The following is a 15622-nucleotide window of genomic DNA, read 5'->3' on the forward strand; positions in this document are numbered from 1 at the left end:
TGTATTATGGACAAATATCTTAACTCATTTGTTACTATATTTCTGTTGAGATGCTCTGTGTTTCTTTCAGTTAATTTTAAATATAACAAAGAATTTAATAAAATAACTTCGTTATCATTAAGCTTGTGTTAGGAACATAAATTGTGACTAAGGTTTGGTGGAAGATTTTAATTCAGAACTTTTGAAAACAAGATATTTTACCTAAGAGCCAGAGGTGGTTTCAGGCAGTTTGGTATCAAAAGGGTTAAATGTAAAAAGGATGTGAAAATTGAACAACTGGAAATTAAATCGCTCTTGTAAACCTGACTCACTAGGAGGAGCCAAGCAAACTTCTATAGCATTTCATACATTCAAACACTTGAAATATGTACATTCTCTTCTCCATCAAAGAACCATATAGTCTTTTTTTTAAACTAACCAGAGCACAAATAAAGAATAGAATAAAAAGCATCCTTTATAAATTTCAGTGTAGAGTCTGAATCCATTGCATCATGTTTCTTACAAAGAGAATGCATTAAACATTAGAAAAGAACAATACACAATATGGGTACTGTCTTATCTGTTATATGTATTGCATCAACCAAACCATTACAAGATCAATAAAATATTTCCCTCAGTAAAAAAAAAAAAAAAAAAAATTGAAAGTTTTTTTTACAGATATGTTGTTAGTATTTAAATGTTGTTTATATTACTAACTAATATGAATACTAATATCTTTTTTTTTTACAGATATGTTGTTAGTATTTAAATGTTGTTTATATTACTAACTTATATGAATGCCAATATCTGAAAGACATTGTTGCTATGTATCTGTGTATGAATTTAATTCTCTACACATAAATAGTTAGGCTTTTAAATGTATTTTACACTCCAGTTATGACCACCAACATCTAAAACAGTGTTGTCATGTACCTTGATGTATGCGTAAACATAGGTGTTTATATATGTGGTCAGTACTTTAATGGATTTTGTAAGTGTAATGTAAGCAGTGTAAGTGTAAAACGAATTTTTTAGCTTTCAAAACCTATTTTCCATTATCGAAGTGAGCATCAAAGACTGGAGTGTGTCAGGGTGGGGGCAGTATTTGAGCTGAAATTCAACAAGTTAAGCTAACAATTGTGTTATTTTTACTTGTATGTATTTTGAAAAATCAGCCAATAATTAGAAATTTTCTATGAATATTTTTAGAAAATTATGTTTGTATAGATCAAGCAAAATACATCTATAAAGCTTGTGGTTAGTATATTTGCCTTCCACTCCTCCACCGATATTGATAACCCAGACCTTCCCACCCCTCCACATGCAAGAGACACAGACTATACAATTCAGTAACCAGGATACAGAGAAGAGTTCTCTTTATGCCTGTTGCAGACAGCCCCTCTAGTCTGGTAGTATGATTAAATATACCCAGTCCATTCAGAGAACTGATTGGAAATAGGAATGGTATCTATCAATGAAAAGCATACTCATCACTAACAAAAAAAGTATAAAGAAAGACATACAGCAACAAAGATATGTATTCAAACCATACAAGAAAGGAAACCAGACATAATCTTTTCTGCTATAAGCACAAGGCCTGAAATTTTGGGGAAGATGGGGGTAAGTCGATTACATTGACCCCAATACTCAACTGGTATTTAATTTATTGACCCTAAAAGGATGAAAGGCAAAGTTGACCTCAGCAGAATTTGAATTCAGAATGTAGTGGAAGACAATATACCGCTAAGCATTTTACTTGGCATGCTAACAATTCTGCCAGCTTGCCACCTTAAGGAAGCCAGACATAATGATAATGGTTTTAAATGGTTTCAAATTTTGGCACAAGGCCAACAAATTTAGGGGAATGGGTAAATCCACAAGTTCTTCCCCCAACCCCAGTGCTTAACTACTACTGATTGTGTTGACCCCACCAGAAAATGAAAGAAAGTTGACTTTAGTAAAATTTGGACTCAGTACATAAGGAGCAAGAAGAAATGCCATTAGTCATTTTATGCAACACCGGTAATTCTGCCAGTTCACTCTCATCATCATCATCATTTAACGTCCACTTTCCATGCTAGCATGGGTTGGACGATTTGACTGAGTACTGGTGAACCAGATGGCTGCACCAGGCTCCAATCTATCTGGCAGAGTTTCACTTCTGCTGTTTACAGCAGTGCTTGGAAGGAAGGTGTGTTGCATGTGAACATCACATCGACCATGACAGGGAAAGCTGAGCAGAGGATCTGCATCAAATTTTGCCAAAAGCTTGGTGATACCTGCTAAGAGGCCTATGAAAAGTTTTCATAAAGTTTTCAACATTCTTAACAATCAAGGAGATCTTGTGCAACTGAAACCTGGGTATTTTTTGGTCAACTGAAAACAGTTTGGCACAAACTTGGCAGACACGTCTCATACCGAAATCTTCAGTGATAATGGACTGAACTGAACAGTAACTAATCTGCATATCCCCTGATAACTCACGTTTGGTGATTCGACAATTTCCTCTCACATCAGCACGTACATCTGTGATGTTTTCCTCAGTTCTGCTGGTTGCAGGTCTCCCAGAACCATCATCCCAGAATGGTGATCTTGGAAACGTCTGAACTGCAGACACTTGTCTGCAGTTCATACAATCCTCTCCATACACTTTCTGCAACTTTGTGTAGGCCTCTGAGCAGTTATCGCCATGACAACTCTGTCATGGTCAAAACAATGATCACACGCTACACACCTTCCTTCCAAGCACTGCAGTAAACAGTGGAAGTGAGCTAGAATTTTAAAACTTAGTGCGTACACACAGCAGAGGTCAAGATCAATCTCTGCCAAGCAGCTTCACTCTGCGTGCTTTAGCTTTGTTACTACGGCAACAGTTCGGATACTTATTGATCAGACCTTGTATATTACACTGAGTAATATATAATTCATTATTCACTTAAATTGGGATCAGATGTACTTCTCGTAAGTACACCCATACACAAATGTACACACACTGCTGCCGCACACAGACACACAAACAAACATAGCAAAAAAAAATTAGAAAGCTAAGAAAACTTTAGGGTTTTGTGGAGAAAGAGGGGTTGACAGTTATATTTAGATGGCTGTCTGAATTCATTAGGATTACTTAGATAAGTTACTCACCTCATGAAAGCCATGGGCTAGCAATACTGTGCGTATTATGCGACTTTCAGTGCTACCAAATTTGAAGGCCATGTGGAAGCGCTCTAGAAAAATACGGAAATAAAGCAATTAATTAATTAATTAATTGATGATAATGAAAAGACTGATTAAAGCATAACACATTTATATAATTAAACAGTGTGTGATGGGTAGGAGAGAATGGATGTAGGGTAAGCATCACATGATAACCTGAAAACAGAAACATAAAAAAAAAAAGAGGAATCTGTGCTGATCAAACATCTGGAAGATTCATTGATAAGCTGTAATCAACACAATAAACCACCTACTTATTGAATTTTAGTTTAAGTGGCTGAGTATTCCACAGACACATATCTTTAGCACTACAGGACATTTGAATAACAATTTATCCATAGTATTTCCACTCAATTTCATAAACAAGCCATGCACTGACCCGAGACTATGGTAGAAGATACTTGGCCAAGGTGCTCGACAAAGCTTTTGAGTCTAAGACCTCATGACTGCAAAGGAAACTGAACAGTTAGGCCATGATTCTCTCTCTTGCATGCACACTTTTACAAGCAGAATGGTGACAGTAACTTCAAAGTTTCAGCCGACCAAGTCTTCATCAGTAGGTGAAAACTATAACAGAAAGAATTGCTGCCACTGCTTTTGTTATGTTATTTTCATCTGTGTGGTAAGTAGCTTGCTTCCCAACCACATGGTTCCGGGTTCAGTCCCACTGTGTGGCACCGTGGGCAAATGTCTTCTACTATAGCCTCAGGCTGACTAAAGCCTTGTGAATGGTAGATGGAAACTGGAAGAAGCCTATCATATATATACATGTATGTATATGTTTATGCCTGTGTTTGTCCCCCTACCATTGCTTGACAACTGATGTTGGTGTGTTTATGTCCACATCACTTAGTGGTTCAGCAAAAAGAGACCGATAGAGCAAGTACTAGGCTTACAAAGAATAAGTCCTGGGGCCGACTTATTCAACTAAAGGCGGTGCACCAGCATGACAAACAAGTGAAAGAACAAAGGAATATATAAAAGCCTTATCTCAAGTATTAGCTACTTTTTCTAAATGAACTTCTACAGTTGGTTGTCCTTCCTAATGCAAACTACTTAACAGAGTACAGAATAGGACGAAAGAGCAGAAAGGGTGGAGGTAAGAGCACTATGTGAGAATAGTAAGACATGATTAGAGATAGGGAATGAGTTTGATGCAGAGGATATCAGTTCTGTGTTGGGGGATGTGAAGAAAATAGTGTAACATAGAAGTCGGTAGATGAGTAGTTATCAGAAGATGAATTGTATATATACACACACACACATATCAGATTGTGTGTGTGTGTGTATATATATATATATATATACATACATACATATATATATATATATACACACACACACACATATATATACACACACACATATATGTACACACACATATATATACACACACACATACACATATATATACACACACATATATACACACACACATATATATACATACTCACACATATACACACACACACACATATATATATATATCAAGACAGTAATAAAAATTGTAAATAGATCTTTGTTTTCTTGGGATTTCATTACATATTGGTAAGTAATCTTGCCTTGAGCTCTGGCATCAAATTTTGTGTAGCTAATGTGTGTGTGTGTGTATGTGTGTGTGTAATCAAAGGCCATGCAATGCTTCATCATGATGCCACTCTCCACAACAATATTCTCAACTTTTCTAAAGCATAAATCATTTCAAACTTACCACCAACTTTCTTATATCTACATTTATTCTGTAAAACTGCCTCCGGATGGAAGATGAGGACTGGGATCTTCTTGTTGTAGCCAGTCCATCTGATATTGGGCTTGTCATCACTGTAAAGGAGATAAGACAAGCAGGCTTGAAGTTGTCGTAAATAATGAAATATCGCAGCAGCAAACTGGAACTAAGGCATATAAAAATACAATAACATCAATAACAACATTGATGACACTGACAATAACAACAACAACATCAACAAAAAAGAACAAAAACAGTAGTAGCGGCAACAGCAAACCAACAATGAGTCTCTACATGATGACAACCTGTTTGAGTTAATAGTTAGACCTCCCTCAAATTATGCTCTACTACTTTGGAAAGGAAGAGACAGTGGATAATGTAGACCTAGTATGCAATGCCAGAGAGGATGGGAAGGTCTGAATGTCTTTGGCTATAGGTCCGCTCAGTTAAGACAGATCTCTGACTAAACAACTAACAATTGCAACACCACCACCATCACCACCACCACTAACAACAACAATAGAACAAACAAACACTACAGTTAATCCTTTCTAAACCACAATGATCTGCAATGCTTGATTTTGGTTTTCTTTTATATTAAAAAAAAAATAAACGGGCGAATTCTACTCCCAGACAAAACCCTGGTCTCAAATTGGTAGCTTTTCTTGTAGGAATGAATTGAACTCAGCACGGCACCAGTCATCAATTCTATAAAGCAACTGCAGCAATTTACTGCAAGGAATAATACCTTGATCACCTAGAATCCCTATTTAGACCCCAGTGTTTCTCATTGAAGAGGAATAAGTGTCTTAAATAAGAACTAAATAAAGCTATGATATAGACAAAGTTGTCTTTATATTATCAGTTGACAGCAGCCAAACCTTGCTTAGATCACACCCTACCATCTTAAAAAAAGGAAAGGATTTATAGGACAATCTAGTCTCCAATATATTTAATAAAGGATGGTCATAGTTGGAATGCCTCTAATGATAGGGTTACTCGACCAGGTCTCTTTGTAGTTAAAACAACAACAAATGTGATAGATTCCGAAACTTTAAAACCTTACCCAGTTGTCCAGAACCCATCAATTCAAACATCTCTAGCTCTCATTGCCTTGTAAAATCAGAGTATTCCGTTTGTTTAGAAGACTCTGAAGACAAGGCTGGTAGGAAATTCTATTGTTTGGCAAGGTTATATAAGAAACCAAACAAGACTATGGATACCCACTGAAAATATACATATATTCCATAGTGCATGCTCCACAGTGCCTACTTTAGGCATAAGTAAAACAAGCCTATGCCTTAGGCCCCACAATCACTGAAGAGCATATATACTGGATTTGAACCCAACATAACTAGAGAAGCTAAAATTAAGCTCTGTATAACAAAGTAGTGAATCAATGTTTCAACCTCTCCACCACCCTCTCATTTAATAGCAGTAACAATAATTACATTGCCATATGAGTACATGATTTTGGGGGAGGAATACAGTTTATTGAGTCTGCCACAGCATATTATTCATATTACATCTCTCTGCCATCTCAACCTTGACAAATGAAGATAAAAGCAGACTTCGAAATGCAAACAAGTGCCAAAAAGTACTATACTGCTTCTGTGAACCATAGCGATCAATAATCACAATAATTTCTCACATCAGCACAAAGCTACAATGTGTGAAGGTGAGCAGAGTCTATTCAATTGAAACCCACACTGTCTTTCACTGATATTTTATTTACTAATTCTAATACGATGAAAAACTAACAAGGGGCATATATTCTGGGTGTGCAAGGTCAGTGTCACACAACCATCAAAGGCGGTAAATTTTTTTTTGTATCATGAAACTGCAAGAATAGAGTCATTGTAATCTGGTTTTAAGTTAATTTCAAACCTAATAATGGTTTCAGCACAAGGCCAGCAATTTCAAAAAAAGAATTTTCACAACTAGTTAAAGTGTCTTATAACTGTGGGTTTCAACATTTTGTATAGCTATGTAGGGAGAAGCATACAACCATAATTAATAAGGTCCTTGCCAGCTGAGTATGTTTTGGAGACAGTTTAGGTTTCCTGTCAAAGACATTTTAATTCATTGAGTATGCTAATGGTTTATGGGGAAAAAACACGAGTATCTCTGGCATGGCTGTAAGGTTAAGAAGCTCATTTTGCAACCATGTGGTTTTAGGTTCAGTCTTACCCCTAGGATATTGATTGCCTTGTGAAAGAATTTGGCAGATAGAAACTGTGTGGGAGCCCATCATATGTGTGCGTAAGTGAGAGAGAGTGTGTGTGTGCTTGAGCATGTGTGTGTTCCTACACCATTGCTTGACAGCTGGTGCCTGTTTATTTCCATCTCTGTAACTTAGAGATTTGGAAATAAAGACTGATATAATAAGTACCAGACTTAAAAAGAGCAAATACTAGGGCTGATTCACTTGACTAAAATCCTTTAAGATGGTACTCCAGCATGGCCACATCCCAATGACTAGATCAAGTAAAAGATAAAAGATATATACTTCCTGTTTATTTGCCTGTAAAATATACAACTTTCATGCATCAAGTAAACAGACTAAAGACTAGATTAAAGACTAATGTAATGTGACTGAATGCAACAACTACAATCATAGTGGTATTAACAACTACAAAGAGGATGTCAAAAATGTTAGAGAGAAGGAGAAAAATTTAAAAAAAAAAGATACACTGAAATAACTCCACCAAGCAAATAATGATTTCTGCACCACACCATTGTAAGTCTACTCAATCAATGCTGACCTGCAACTAAACAACAGCAACAACAACACTGAACCAATGAGAGAGCTTCTAAGTGGTCACCTGACTAGCCAAAAATACAGCCAAATCTCAGAGGACAGCACTCATGACTTCCATAAGATCTCTCAGACTGGTGTTATGGTATAAATTCTGCTGAAAAAAAGAGATTTAATTTCTTCTTACATATTTCATAGTTGGCCAACATGAGCAGATGAAACTCCAGTGAAGGGGAGGCACCCAACTGATGTAGAGAACTAATAGATTGGGGAAATCAAGGATTGTGCTTACATTAAAGCTTCTTGTAATTCAGAAGCAGTTCTCTCCTCAGTGAGCACTTGATATTTCTCTGAGGATGGACATGGTTGACTGCGATACTTCATCAGCAATGAGGTATTACAGTCAACAACACACTAACCTATCATTGAACTACCTCGCTGAACTTGCAGATAATTAGGAACATTTATGAACAAGCCACCATCAAAAGAGAATTGGAACATGACCATTGTGACATAGTGGAGGCAAAAAGAACAGATTCCTTGAAAATGGGAAAAATGGTGAAAACAGAAAAAGTCTTGAAGTTGCAGAATAAGACTACTTTGTTTGTGACATCACAACTGATTTCATTACAATTCAATAACAAAAAAACTTCTGTAGCTGAACAGTTCTCAAAAATTTACAGCATTTTGAATTTAATTTCCTTATAATTATAAGGATTATAAATTCCTTATAATTCCTTACATAATTTTTTCTTCCCTTGTCAAATATTTAATTTCTCATGTGCGTGTGTGTGCATGCACGCATGTTTTCATGTGTGTGCGTGTGTGTTATTGCAAGAAAATATATTTCTTTGAAGTATGTCTTACCGAGCAAATAATTCTTTTAGGGACCTATTGACATACACACAAAAAAAATATACACAGATAGATAGATTGATATTATATAGATCAGTGGATGGATGGACAGACAAAACCTACACTATACTAAAATATAATTTATATATTTGAAAATCTGAAAAGTAACAAAACAGCATAAGGACATTGTAAATGGAAAACATTTCCATACTACAAATTTTATGTATTGAGTACTTTCTGGTTAATAATGGCTATTTCTGTCAGTATAATATCAGACTAAGGTCAAAAAGCACAAATATTTCAATGGCAAGTATTCTCAAACCAGCATAAAGCTAACAGGCTTGAACAAAAAAAAAAGATTCATCTTATAAGCATTTAAATCAACATTTTTGATCACCATGAAATACATAGCAAGCATTTTTTTTCATGTAATGACCAACCCATACCAGAATAGAATATGAACATTAAATGATGGTCATTTAATATTTTGGAAAGAAAATAAGGCAGTTAATAAACCTGTGGATTCATGTAAGTTGATTTAAAAGTTTTCATAGTAAATTTTTTAAAATGAAATTCTTGTTAATTACTGCTTCGTATTGGAGTCTAACTATTTAATTTTGTTGTAGAGTATGTATATTTTTAGCATTATCATCCATGCAACATTTTTGTTATACAAGTAGTTATTATTATTATTATTGTTAGCCACTACACACATTTTTTTCTCTCCTTGTTTTTTCTGTATACCTTTCTGTAGAAGAGCATAGGCTCGAAACGTAAAAGACTTTTTCTCTTCCTGAGCTAATACATCTGTTTGTTTTGTAGGCTCGAAACGTAAAAGACTTTTTCTCTTCCTGAGCTAATACATCTGTTTGTTTTGTACACCACCTGCCTTCGTCTTTTGGTTTTTTTTCATAAACTCTCCCTATATATATATATATATTATCATCCATGCAACATTTTTGTTATACAAGTAGTTATTATTATTATTATTGTTAGCCACTACACACATTTTTTTTCTCTCCTTGTTTTTTCTGTATATCTTTCTGTAGAAGAGCGTAGGCTCGAAATGTAAAAGACTTTTTCTCTTCCTGAGCTAATACATCTGTTTGTTTTGTAGGCTTTATCTTTTATTAAACTTTTAATACTTTTGATATTTATATATAAAAAAATTAATTAATTAATTAATTAATTAAACAAAATAATATATAAATATAAAAATATACATACATATATATATATATATTTGTATATATATGTTTAAAATTTATAAGTTTAAATTATTTTAATAATTTTTAAATTTTTAACTTTTATATTTTAAAATTAATTTTATGTATTGGCTTATGTTTTTCACTGTTTGATTTGCCTAATAGTGGTTTTATCTCTAATTTAATATAATATAATATAATATATTTATACTATAAAATTGGATTTAATCCTAAATCTAATTTTTCCCTGTAAGTTTGGATTTATTCCCTAATATTATTATTATTATATATATATATATATATATATATATATATATATATATATATATTGCAGAGTGGTTGGCGTTAGAAAGGGCATCCAGCTGTAGAAACACTGCCAGATCAGACTGGAGCCTGGGGCAGCCCCTGGCTCCCCAGACCCCGGTCGAACCGTCCAACCCGTGCTAGCGCGGAAAACGGACGTTAAACGATGATGATGATGATGATGATATATATATATCAAACAGTTTGATTCAAATTTCTTAGTACTTTAAGCATGATGCTAGTCTTCAGGCATTGGAGTTAGAATCTAATTCCAATGGCTGAAGACTAGCATTACACTGGAAACTTAAAGTAGCATGGAATTTGAATCAAACTGTTTTGACCCATACATGTAACTCCCAATAAATGTATTGAGTGCCCTTCTTTCATTTATCTGCTCACTCGGTGTATGTGCATGTGTGTGTGTGTGTGTGCATATATGTGCATATATATATATTACACACACAACACACACTCTTTTCAGTACTGTCAGTTATCATCTATTCTTCTTTACTTTTACCTTCAACCCATGCTAGCATGGAAAGCGGACGCTAAATGATGATGATGATATATATATATATATATATATATCATTAATCACTCCTTCACCCTTGTCCACCATTAAATATGCCCACCCATTTCAACCCTTGTTCTTCAATCATTATATTCATCCCCTCAGCTTACGACCCATCTCTATCCCTCACCCTCCTCGTACACTCTTCCAACTACTTGTCTACACTCAGTCCTTCTGCCTTCAACTTCTTTGGTCTTGAGGGTCCACTTTGACACTATTACTACTATTTTATCTATTTTTTCCAGCGCTACCCCATTTACTCCCACCCCCTCTTGTATAATGTGACCAGCTATGTATCATTTCTACAGTAAGAAACCCCATTATGGCCCCTTTTATCATGCTCTAATTTTTCCTTGCTTAATATAAAGCTGCCTCCAGTTCTACTGTAACCCCACTCAGCTGAGGGGAGTCATAGTCTTGCAAGCTACATGAGTATTTCATTAGCGCTGGTACCACAAAAATAGCACCCAGTATCATCATCATCATCATCATCGTTTAACGTCCGCTTTCCATGCTAGCATGGGTTGGACGGTTCGACCGGGGTCTGGGAAGCTAGAAGGCTGCACCTGGCTCCAGTCTGATCTGGCAGTGTTTCTACAGCTGGATGCCCTTCCTAACGCCAACCATTCCATGAGTGTAGTGGGTGCTTTTTACGTGCCAGACGAGGCTGGCAAACTGCCACGATTGGATGGTGCTTTTTACGTGCCACCGGCATGGAGACCAGTCAGGGCGGCGCTGGCTACGGCCACGTTCGGATGGTTCTCTTACGTGCCACCGGCACTGGTACACCATGTAAATTAGTTGAGATTAGAAAGAGCATCCAGCTGGAGAAACCATGTCAAAGTAGACATTGGCACATGATGCAGTTCTTGAACACATGGGATCCTAGTGAACTGTCCAACTTATATGAGAATGGAAGAAGTATGTTAAAAGAAGACAGTAATAAATATATATATATATATATATATATATAGGCGCAGGAGTGGCTGTGTGGTAAGTAGCTTGCTAACCAACCACATGGTTCTGGGTTCAGTCCCACTGCATGGCATCTTGGGCAACTGTCTTCTGCTATAGCCTCGGGTCGACCAAAGCCTTGTGAGTGGATTTGGTAGACGGAAACTTAAAGAAGCCTGTCGTATATATGTATATATATGTATATGTATGTGTGTGTATATGTTTGTGTGTCTGTGTTTGTCCCTCTAGCATTGCTTGACAACCATGCTGGTGTGTTTACGTCCCCATCACTTAGCGGTTCAGCAAAAGAGACCGATAGAATAAGTACTGGGCTTACAAAGAATAAGTCCCGGGGTCAATTTGCTCGACTAAAGGCAGTGCTTCAGCATGGCCGCAGTCAAATGACTGAAACAAGTAAAAGAGTAAAAGAGAGATAGAGTATATTATATAGGTAGGGTAAAATCCAAGCTGTGTCTTCTTGAAGTACAATTGCTTTTGCCAGTATTACAATCCAGTATGTTGTTGTATTGATGTGAAATACATATTAGAGATGAAAATTCTGGAAATACTGTTTACAGAGTTGTTATATAACAAAACAGGAAATTGGAATATTTTTTGGTATTGTTTATTCTTCGAAGAATTTCTAATAGGAAATTTCTTACATGTACAATTTTGTGATTCCTATTAGCAAATGAGACATAAGTAATGGTGAATAAATAGCAAAAATTTTCCAACTTCCTGTTTTGTTTTATATATCTTCATCATGTTAAATAATATACTAACAAGATGGTCATGGCCATCGATTATAATGATTTATTGAAACACAAATCAGATTTTAAGACGTATATATTTTTGTTGTTGTTATAATGTTGTTATAATGGAAGGCAAGGTTTACGATATCGAGAGAATATTGCCTTCTCCCATTATATCTTGTTCTTCATGTAGTTCTGGCTCCGGCAGGCGAAGAAAGAAATCTTTAAGCACAAATGCAATTTACAACCGGTTTATTTACAAGTTTCACAGAATAGGTAAAGTGTATTGCTCTCAGCAACCATCTCAAGCTGTGTGCGTGGTGTTGTATCTCCATTAGTGTGGGCACATTGCCTCTGGAGGTACAACATGCAGACAGGCCCAGCCAGTGCAGTGTGCTCAGCAAGCGCTGCTGCGTAGAAGCAGGGAGAGAGAGTGAATCTGTTTCTGTCTTGCCTTATATACAATTTGCCATCTCGAGTGCTCGTTGTGATCTCACACATGGCAAATGGATGCAGGTGAGGTCCCGCTCCAGTCTCGGAGATGGCAAATGGCTGCCACAAGATCTCATCCAATATGGCACTGACTGCTTGTGCTGCTACACAGTGTACATACACATCATAAACTGAAGTACAGAGCAGCAAATAGACAGGAACAATTTTGCAGTTTCTGTTTTGATTTTACATTTTACTTCTGGATCATTTCAATGTGCTACAAAAATATTAAACAACTTTGAGTGATACCCTCCAGCCTTCATCAGGTGTCTTGGGGAAATTTCAAACCTGGGTTCTCATTCCTAAGGTATTTTTCGATATCATCATTATTATTCAGGTCACTGAATGATAATGATAATAATAAATAATGTACATAATTCCTCATCTCTTAGATATAGATCTGAACTTTGAGTGATATTTTATAAATACACTTATATGATTCTATCTTTACAGTGCACTTATGAAATGTAATGAATACTGAATGCATTATTGCTGACATAGAAAAACAGTGTGGTGGTTTAAAGTTTTCCTTATGCATCAGTTAGCAATAAGATCAAGGTTTCTTACTCTGCTATACCCACAAAAATAAACATTCTGAAAAGGTAGACAATTTAGCACAAGGTGTTGTATCTAGTAGCAACATTAGTAAACAATAATAATAATCATAACACTAAGATAACAATGCCTATAGCAACAGAAATGACAACACCTGCTATAATAGCCACTAATACAATGATAATCATATGCATAACAACTATAAACAACAGCCATCCTAACGATGACAATAATAATAATAATAATCCTTTCTACTAAAGGCACAAAGCCTGAAATGTTGGGAGAGAGGACTAATCAATTACATCGACCCCAGTGTTTCACAGGTACTTAATTTATTGACCTCAAAAAGGGATGAAAGGTGAAGTTGACTTCAGTGGAATTTGAACTCACGGAGTGGTTGGCGTTAGGAAGGGCATCCAGCTGTAGAAACACTGCCAGATCAGACTGGAGCCTGGTGCAGCCTCCTAGCTTCCCAGACCCCGGTCGAACCGTCCAACCCGTGCTAGCACGGAAAACGGACGAAATGCCACTAAGCACTCCATCCAACATACAAACAATTCTGCCAGCTCACTGCCTTAAATAACAACAATAATAATTAACAGCAAAAATAATGGCAACAGAACTACCTATAACAAGAACAACAGTAATAAAACATACAAGTAATCTCAACAACAGCAAGAACTGCAGCCTTGACAATGACAGCAATAACAACCAAGACCACAATTACCACAATCCAAGCAACTAATCTTTAGATTGTTAATTCATTACTAAGGATACTGTATATAAATGCACTTGTTCAAAAACGGCCAGAACCAAGATAAATTCAGGAAACAAAACATTCCCAACCTCTCAAGCGGGATATTCTGATCAAAGCTTAATTTTGTAAAGGAAACCAGAGAAAGATACAGCCCTGTGATCTCTGAACCAGAGAAGCCCTCAAAATCCTTTTTGTCACTGACACACTTAACTGCAATCCAGAGAGCCTCTTGTGTGCATGACATGCTCCACATTCTTGCACTTTGCTGTAGCACCTTAACTATTCCCTCCCTCACCCCCACCTACTATCATCAGTTCACTACTTTCACATATCTTTCCCCTGGCCTTCATTTTACTTGTCATTCTTAATATGTTGTATGCAAATTGCCTGACTTTGATATCTCCACAAATGTATTTTTCCTACCATGTGCTTATAGTTTTACAAGCTTATATGCCTTTTATACAATTCAATGAAGCCATGTATTTTCATGTAAATCTAAGTAAAACTTTTTGCACACACATCCACACTTATTAGAAGACAGGATGGTCATAGCTGGAATGCTTTTGATCATTATAGCTGACCTGGGACTAAACACAACACCACCACCATCACACAAAAATCATACTTACTCATCACTAATTTCCTGATCTTCTGACTGGTAATCTGAATCGTCCCGATCACTAGTGTTAGAATCGTGGTCAGCATCACTGTGATCAGATGGTGTCATTGGCTCTCCATCAGACTCCACAACTTTGTTGCTATCTTCAGCCATTTTAACCTCAGCCTCGTCTTCCATGTTTGCTGCAGCTGTGTTCATATGTGTGTGTGTGTCTGTGCGTGTGTGTGTATGTGTGTGTGTGTGTGCGTGTGTGTGTGTGTTAAGTGTCTGTGTACTTCTGTGGATGCATGTATAAAATTATCTTTTCCGTTTATTTTTCACTTTCTGGTTAACAATTCTTCCATATCTGCTGGGTATCCATCATGGAAGGGATCAAGTTTCTATTGCATTCGGAATTCGCATTTTGTAGTTTTAGGGACGGTGAAACCTAGAAACAGAAAAAAAAATTTTTTTATATTTTGCTAGGCATTGAAACAAGGCCAAAAATTAGAAAAGGAAAACAATACAGTCAACTGAGTTAGTACAAGACATAAGTGGAAATTTTAGTTTTTATGAAATCAGAGGAAGTGGACCAATACTCAGCACTTACCCAATTTCCAAGTTAACCAAAGCCTTAACAGAAACTGGTATGGAAACCCATTGGTTTGAGTGATATGTTATTTAGAGGGCCAAAATTGTCTTTAAGGATACCAAGTGTTTGAGAAATATTCAAGGGGTTTTGTTGATCAAACAACTAGAACGTTCAATGAAACTGATATGAGATCTATGATGCATTAGACTAGTCTCAGTTAACCTAGATAACATCTAAGAATGTTGCCTGAAATGAACCAGTGTTGAACCTGGTTCAAAGGGAAGGATAACCGGATTAATTTATCTTTTGTTT

At 36.2% G+C, this 15622-nt stretch overlaps 1 protein-coding gene across 8 annotated transcripts in view; it reads right to left on the reverse strand.

The window, feature by feature from the left end:
• Positions 1-15622, reverse strand: part of LOC115213106 (tubulin polyglutamylase TTLL5) — a 155250-nt gene that overhangs the window by 48407 nt on the left and 91221 nt on the right. For 5 of the 8 annotated variants that reach the window (XM_036503692.1, XM_029782031.2, XM_036503691.1 and 2 more), the window contains 3 exons: positions 14750-15166; positions 4904-5013; positions 3121-3203 (listed from right to left, as the gene is read on the reverse strand). In XM_036503692.1, coding sequence (XP_036359585.1) covers positions 3121-3203; positions 4904-5013; positions 14750-14937 — 381 coding nt within the window. In that variant the 5' untranslated portion in view covers positions 14938-15166. Of the gene's footprint in view, positions 1-3120; positions 3204-4903; positions 5014-7743; positions 7763-7968; positions 8090-8110; positions 8198-14749; positions 15167-15622 lie in introns of those variants that run through there. The other 3 variants (XM_036503694.1, XM_036503693.1, XM_036503695.1) reach the window with 3 other exon arrangements.

This window comes from Octopus sinensis, linkage group LG6, assembly GCF_006345805.1.
Source record: "Octopus sinensis linkage group LG6, ASM634580v1, whole genome shotgun sequence".
NCBI lineage: Eukaryota > Metazoa > Mollusca > Cephalopoda > Octopoda > Octopodidae > Octopus > Octopus sinensis.